The following is a 7,985-nucleotide window of genomic DNA, read 5'->3' on the forward strand; positions in this document are numbered from 1 at the left end:
CTAACCCAAATCTCAAGCAACTCCACACTCTTCTTCCCCTAGGAAGAGATTCTCTTTGCAGGATAAAGCCAAATTAGTGTATGCATATTTGTCGCAAGCCTATATATTGAATCAACCAACTCAACCTTTCGCTATTTTACAAACTGTTCTAAGATTAAAAATAGACAAACTACCACAAACTCATGCACTCCTTGTGATCTGAATGGTAGGTGGCTAACCTACATCAAAGGTCATACGCATGGCCAAGATGGCACCACATTTCTAAAGAAAGCAGCTCTGCAACTCCCTTCCATTCATCTAATCTCATGAATTCCTGATAGATCAATAGAAGCAGTGATGCAAATCATTGATGAAAGGCAAAGGCGGAGTGACCATTTCATCGACCACATAAATCTTGAAGATTTTTTTCATGCAACTTTTAATTTAGAAAAAAATAAATCAGATGTTAAGAAGAATTTTTATTTAAGCAAGAAGATTTGTTTTCGTTTATCCAATGTGGAACTAAAGAGCGAAGTATTTTAAAGCTTTTGGGGACAAAATTGGTTTTACGTTTAAAATTTTATTTTTTTTAATAATTAAAACTCTAATAATAGGTGGGGTCGGCTCCTCCAATCTCATAAATTTTTGATAGATCAACCGAAGCAGTGAGACAAATTATTGATGAAAGGCAAAGCAGGGTGACCATTTCATGGACCACATAAATCTAGAAGATTTTTTTTTTGTGACTTTTAATTTAAAAGAAGCAAACTAGATATTAAAACAAATTTAGAAGACTTGCTTTCATATATCAGATATGAAGCTAAAAAAAAAAAAAACTTTTGGGACGAGACTGGTTTTACTTTTAAAATTTAATTTTTTAATAAATTAAAACTCCAACAATAGGTGGCGTGGGCTCATGCAAACGATACCCTCGAATGATTTAAAAAGGGGAATAATTATGAACTCCAAGCAGAGCAAAGCTAATTTGGTACACGGTAAGTGTTTGTGAAGCTACGTCTTATCTTGTTTATTAAATATAGTGACGCTCATCAGAAAAAGGTCGAGATAAATAAAATAATTCAAGTGGTGGGCCCCAATGACACCTTACCTCATTTGTCGCTAGTTGGAAGGATAAGCCCCCGTCAACCTCTTTCCCTCCCCCCCCCACGGCAAGAAGACACGCCATGGGCTGCCACTGCTTCCCCAGAAATATCCCATAGCCCCCAAACACATCATGGAAAGTTCCCTTCTTTGATCACCCACTGATTCCATAGCACCCTCTCTCTCTCTTCTAAGCCTTCCTCTTTGTATCGATCGCTATAACCCCTTCTTTCCTTCCCCATGGAGAAAACTTCCATAGACATGGATCTGGAGGAGTGGGAGTTCCTCCCTGACGGCAAGAGTTTCCTGGATTTTGGCCATGAGGGTGGCAAGGAGTTATCCTCCAAGGAGATCTGTTTTGATACCAAAGGAATCGTCGACATGAATTACTTCATCTGCCCGTCACCCACCTCTCGCTTCACCCATGCAGAGGAGGAGAATTCGAACCCTGCAAGCGAAACCAAACAAGCTCTACGTCCAACTGGTCCGGACCCAATAGTAGAGAAGAAGAAGGAGGAGGAGGAGCAAGATGATGAGCTAGCCAAAGAGTTCAAGGACATCGGCGTCATCCCTCCGGCGATCATAGCCAACCATGACGCGGTGTCTCAAGTCTTCTTCAAGGTGAAGGAGAATGAATTCAAGATGAACTCTCCCAAGTCCAACACCAGGGGGCTCATCCCTCATATCGAACCCGACCCAATTCGATTCGAGGAGGAGAAGGAGGAGGAGGACTGCAAGGTTGAGGAAACGAAGGAGCACACGAAGTCAAAGAATTCAGCATTTGAGAAAGAGGCGGAGAAAGACGAGGACCATCTGGAGTCTGAGGTCAAAGGCAAGCCTTGCTGGGAGAGCTTTGGTTGTGATATGTGGAGGTGGAGATTGACCGGTATTGGAGCTCTCTGCTCCACTGGAGTGGCTGCTGCCGCCACCCTATGTATGCTTCTTTTGGGCGGCCGGCAGCGGCAGAAGCAGCAGCACCAGAACCAGAGGATCCAGTTCCAGATCTATGGCGATGACAAGGTCTCGTGTTCCCCTACTAAAGATTCATTTAACTCCTTTCAAATCCTCCGAATAATTCGCATCGAATGCTTTAAAAACTCGATTTCAGTTCGCTGATTGATTTGGTTTGGGAATTTTTGCAGAGGATCACGCAGATGGTGCAGCAGGCCACAAGGCTGAACCAGGCGCTTTCAGCAGTGAGGGGGGCTCCCATGGCAAGGCATCAAAACGTGGCACACATATCATTTCGTGGATACTACGATGGGCTCTGATCCATTGCTCTCGTTCCAGAAGATCTCATCAAATGGTATGTACCTGGTGCACTTCCGAGCTCTGCACCCAGGAAGAATGGTGGAAGGGGAATAGTATACTGGAGGAGAACAGTTTCTAAAAGACTAGTTATTTAATGATTAGTTATGAATACTTTAATAGTTTCAGGGGCAGGATTGCTTCGTTCTTGTGAGCACTGGTCCCAAAAAAAAGAAAAAAAGAAAAAAAGAAAAGATATCCTTGGTGTGTACCACAATTATTATTCCACTTTGATGAAGTAGGATGGTGCGGAATAGATGAATAATTGCAGTGATATCAGCTTTCTTTTCAGAAATTAATGCGTTACTTAACCGTATTCAGTATAAAAACTTATACCATTATAGAATTTCTAAAATATCTTTCCAGCGTCCAAATCAGAGCAGAAATGAATTTGGTTCCATCCCACAAGTTACTTTCTTCCTATTATTAAAAAAAAAACAATTAACAAAAGAATGGTCACTTCTATGGGAGATAAAATATCTGTAGCCTTTTTAACATCACTGCCCTTCCTGCATAAACGCTTCACTTCAAACAACTTGAATAGTCATCGGAGAAGATTGTCACATACTTGGAATGGACTAATAATGTCCTGAAATAAATATACCTTCCTTGGTCAATATGTTGGAACTAAGTAGCATTCAACTTTGAATTTTGATGTGGCCCTGGAGAAGGAACAAAGAGATGGATGGTTCGTTGCTTGTCGCATACCCTCATGAGGTAGCTGTGCATTGATTCTGACCGTGAGAGGGAGGCTTTTGAGTCGGAGTGCAGAGGCGGCACTGTGAAGGCCACATTCGCTGCGTTTCGTGCTTCTTTATCCATCATTCATCGTGGGATCGGTTTCCACGTCCCTTTCGCCCTCACTTTTCTCCTCGTGCCCTTCAAACGCAAGCAAAGCTAGTGCTTTATCATTAAACTATAGCTGGTGTCGGTAACCGCACGAAACTTCAGAAGTATTTGTTTCATTAGGGACATTGTGGCAACTTACTTTGCGTCTTTTTCAACTTCCTCTACATCTCTTTTGCAGGCCAGTTGATATTCTTTTAGAGTTTTGAGTTTTTTTTTTTTTTTTCTTCTAGGATAAGTGATTCATATCTGACGAATACGAATACATCCAATAAAGTCAGAAAACAGAATATCTCGAAGTGTCCAAGATAGCTCCTCATCTCCAGCCCATACTGTACTAGTCGTATGATTGATCATATAGGCGTCCATCCAATCCGCAGCCCCATTAGCTTCACGGAAGACATGCTTAGCCTAAAAGGCCACTTCATCTCTCGTCATGGCTCAGATGTCACGAAGTAGAGGGTGGTCGTCACCTGCACCCCTTGGACCTTCCTGAATCCAGAGTTCTTAGAAGCTTTTCTCCAGCTCAAGTTTTTGATTCATTTAAAATTCTAAAAATTCTTTTAAAATTTACATTTATTATGCTTGCATTCAATACTTCGTAAAACCTACGCTTACCACCAATGAAATTAACAGTATTAGTAAAATTATTTATTTTATACAAAAAAATTGAAATTATCCTTAGATGGGGAGGATGATGCACACGCTTTCTTATATCTTTGAATGATTGTTATATCACTTAAGATTATTTTATTTTTTTTAATTTTTTTAATATAGTATTTAGATTCTATTTAAGATTAACCATTTTACTGATGTTCTGTTAAGTTATAAATTAAAATATTAAATAATAATAAACAACTATTAGAGATGAATATAATTTATTTTAATTTTAAAAAAATTATAATTTACTTTAAAATATGATAGGATGTTTAAGAACGGCATATTTTTCTCTCTCTTAGGGGCAGCGCACTTGAACATCAAAGAAGGGCCCAGAAGTGACTCATAGTCCACTTAACCCACGCTGGTTGGCACCGGCACCCTATTATTCCCCCAAACGGCTTGAAAATACTGAAAATGGCTCAGCCATTTACGGAACAAATTGGTTAACTCCGTCGGTATCCCACAGAGAACAGTAAAATGACAAGACATATTCCCGCTGTCCTTTTTTCGGAAATCAGTCGGCTAGGATTGCCAGCTGTTTTCTTACCTTTTTAAATAAAAATTTTATTGTAATGGAGAGTCGATCCGGCAACTGGTGCATAAATGATGTAACTATGTATAACCATTAGAAAGTTAAAACATATTAAATTATGGGGCGCTCTAGGTAACTTTCTTTTTTTCAACCTATAAAACTTTTTTATATACGAGACTACCTAATCCACCGCATCGTTAGCCACTCTATAAACATGCTTGGTCTAAAAAACCATCCCGCCACTAATTATGATGTGAATATTTCGAAGAAAGAGGTGGCACCCACTCATGTTGCTGGTGTCCTCTGAATCCAGCCAATTATCATGGTCAAATCATCCTCAAGCATGACTATTCTAGCCCACTCTCTTTTTTTACACTCTCCCAGGACTTCCTTCTATTCGTAAATAGGAGGCAAAGAGTGACTATCCTTTTTTATTTTTTATTTTTATTTTATATTATTGATTTATTTTAATGTTTCTAAATTAGACCTATTTCAGCCTATTCCATAAGGGAGCCTTGGGTTTAAATCCAGGTGATGGCATTGCAATTATATTCCTCAGAGGGAGATTAATTTCTATTATCTGTCCAAAAACTTTGGAATGGTTGTTGCAGCTGTCCATGTACTTGATCACTCTTAACTTTCAGAGGTTGAAAATCTGATTTCAGAGTCCAGTTTCTTTGTAACTTTTGAATCAGTAAATTGTTGATAGGCGTTTAGTACTTGCTGAGATAGAGATGCATTTCTTACTCTAACTTGGTCAGCCTGATGGTTGGACAACAAACTAATAATATGAGCTTCTCTCTGCTCTCTTATTTATTTTTCTCTGTTGTTCTATCATATTTCTGCTAACTGAATATATTTTATTACAATTCCTTCACATCAATTGATGAATCTTGCAAGGCGATGATTGAAAACAGAGGGACCACTCTGCTCTATGGGGTCCCACTGCATTCATGTACTCTTACTTGGATTTGAAATCTTGGAATGAACTGCTGCACAGTTGCATGGATACCATTGATTTAGCTGTCTTCTTCTATTTGATGGCTCCATAAGACAAATCATCTAGTTTTCCTTGTGCTTCAGTGGAAAGTTGATGGCTGCTGAACTAATTTGTTATTTCCTGCTGCCCTTGGAACTATATCTTTTCCTCCCTCCTATTATTCCGAATTGGCTGACTGCCCTTGGAGCTATATTACCTAATTTCCAATGACAGACTGGCTAATGCTAACATAGAGTTTGGAAACTTGGAATTGAGGAGAAAGGAATGGAATGGAAGGAGAAGTTAAAAATTTTGATGTTTGGAAGTTTTTTAGTAGAGGGAAAGAAAAAGAATAGGAGAGAATAGAAGGAAAAATTTTGGCTCTAATTCTCTCATTTCTTTCCTTCCATAAGTTAGAAAATTTGGAGAGAAAAAAATTGGAACTTAATAAATTTTTTATAATACCTATTTTACCCTTAAATTAAAGAAGTACCAAATTAGAAGGATAAATATATCCTAGCCTTGACCCCAACCCGACCCGATCTGATTTTCTAGTTGGTTGGGTCTGGGTCTAAAATTAGGACCTGAACAAGGATCCAGATTGGGTCGGGGTCATTTATGACCCGATCCGACCCGATCCATTTGCACATCTACTCATAAGCATGCCCCTTTTATAATAAGGGTATTTTAGTAAAAGCATTAAAAAGATATGTTTTTTTTCTTTTCTCTTCAAACTCGCAAACAAGAGAAAGGAAAGTACTTTCTCTTCTCTTCTCAAACTCCCAAACAAGAGGAGAGAAAAGTCTATTCTATTTCTTTCTTTTCTTTTTCCTCCTCATTAAAATTTTCTTTTCTTTTCTTTTCTCCCCAAAACTCCTAAACGGAGGGTTAATCAATTATGGTTGGTTAGCCTCCTTATATCTACAAATTTGATGGCTTACAATTTTCATAAGCATCTTCCATTATAGTATCTTAAATTCTATATGGCAGTATAGATTAATCTATATGACTGCATGCCGAATAGAAATTTATAAGTTTCTTATTTACGAGCTTCCTGGATTCTATAAAATTGGCCCAGAATAAATTTACTTATTCGTTTGTGGATTCGGATATTATCTATCAAATGATTAAAAGTTAGATGACCCTGTAGAGAGTCTAATATGGATGATCCAAGCTATTTAATATGATCTAGACTAGCCTATGATAAAAATTTCCATAATCGAAAAATCCCAAATATCAAAGGGTTAAAATGATGATTTAAGTAACACGATATAATACTCACTTGATGCATTCTTCAATTAACATGATTTTTGGTCAGTAAGTAATTTAAATAGTAAATCCAATGATTCAAACCATCAGTTTCAGATCCTTGCTTCCCAATTTCATCTAGTTGTTCAATTGGGCAGACCCAACTTGGAAGCTCCTAACCAAAAAGTTTCACCATAAAATCAATCAACCAAATTATGTAAAGCTATCTTTTCCTCAAAAATCAAAAGGATTGGGGCCGCTGTGAGCCTTGCTCGAGCCGGACGCAAGCCACCGCTTTCCCACTACAAGCGAGACTCTGCTCCTTTCTTTGAAAAGGAAAATTAGGTATAAAACCAAACTAAAACATAGCAAACCCATAACCTTTTTTTTTTTAAAAAAAAAAAATAGAGTTAGAATCTTAGATCTAAACCAAAAATAGAATTAAATAAAACAAGAACTTTTTTTCACCAAAAAACTGGAAGATTATGTCTAAGGCTGCTTGGAGGACAGCATATGGGAATGGAAATGGAGCCACCTCAAAAGGACATGAGATGATATGATTTTTGAGATGCCAAACAGCTTCCAGAGATAAGAGACTCCTTCTCCAGTAATCCAGCTAGATCCAATAAATATTTTAAATTTTGCAAAAAAAATAAAATTCATTTTCCCAATAGGATGCCACTTTTTCTTTTTCAAAAACTATTTATTTGGATTTTATTGGAATACTGATCATTTAATTAGTGTGTCCTATGTGTAGTATTTGTTACCGACTTGTATGCTATAAGAACCTACATCCAAAATACTAGCCGAAAGATATTATTTGGATTTTTTGATCCTGTATAAGTACTAAAAATCTATCCAGCAAATAACTGATGTGGGACTAAACACACGTCCGTACGGGTCCTCACAAATGCCATTATATATATTAATTGTGAGTTCATTTGAGACTAACGGCATAGTGATTTAAAAAAATTCTTTACACAAAACAAATGTAATATGTTTCTGTATTTCTAGAAACAAGACATTTTTCTATGAACTTCCCCTCCAAAATAGCTTCATTTCTTAGTTTCAAAATAACGAAGCCTAAATCTATTCTCTTAGCAGCATAAAATTTTGCTTAGCAGTCCAAAGTTAGACCCGTCTATAACGAATAGTCCCTGTTGACTATTGTTTTAATAAGCGGTCCAAAGTTAGACCCGTCTATAACGAATAGTTCCTATTGACTATTGTTTTAATAAGCGGTCCATTGACATTTGAAATGCCAAAAGGAGACCAAAATACCCCTGACCCTTCTCCTCTTCCGTCCTTCGTCGTATGCTTCTCTGTTCATTT

The 7,985-nt window shown here is 37.7% G+C and overlaps 1 protein-coding gene across 1 annotated transcript; it reads left to right on the forward strand.

The window, feature by feature from the left end:
* Nucleotides 1–1,041: 1,041 nt before the first annotated feature.
* Nucleotides 1,042–2,683, forward strand: LOC103724295 (uncharacterized). Its single transcript, XM_008815509.6, has 2 exons — nt 1,042–2,100; nt 2,223–2,683. The coding sequence occupies exons 1-2, from the start codon at nt 1,321–1,323 to the stop codon at nt 2,349–2,351; spliced, it is 909 nt and encodes a 302-aa protein (XP_008813731.1). The 5' UTR covers nt 1,042–1,320; the 3' UTR covers nt 2,352–2,683.
* The last annotated feature ends 5,302 nt before the right edge of the window (nt 2,684–7,985 follow it).

The sequence above is a fragment of the Phoenix dactylifera genome, chromosome 1 (assembly GCF_051530095.1).
Source record: "Phoenix dactylifera cultivar Ajwa chromosome 1, Ajwa_hap1_PhDact_Kaust_v1.1, whole genome shotgun sequence".
Lineage (NCBI taxonomy): Eukaryota > Viridiplantae > Streptophyta > Magnoliopsida > Arecales > Arecaceae > Phoenix > Phoenix dactylifera.

What these genes read in the sequence shown, in the direction of transcription:
- LOC103724295 (XM_008815509.6), top strand. Translation starts at nt 1,321, where the DNA reads ATGGAGAAAACTTCCATAGACATGGATCTGGAGGAGTGGGAGTTCCTC. An exon ending in AGATCTATGGCGATGACAAG is followed by an intron (nt 2,101 to 2,222) that starts GTCTCGTGTTCC and finishes GAATTTTTGCAG; the next exon opens with AGGATCACGCAGATGGTGCA.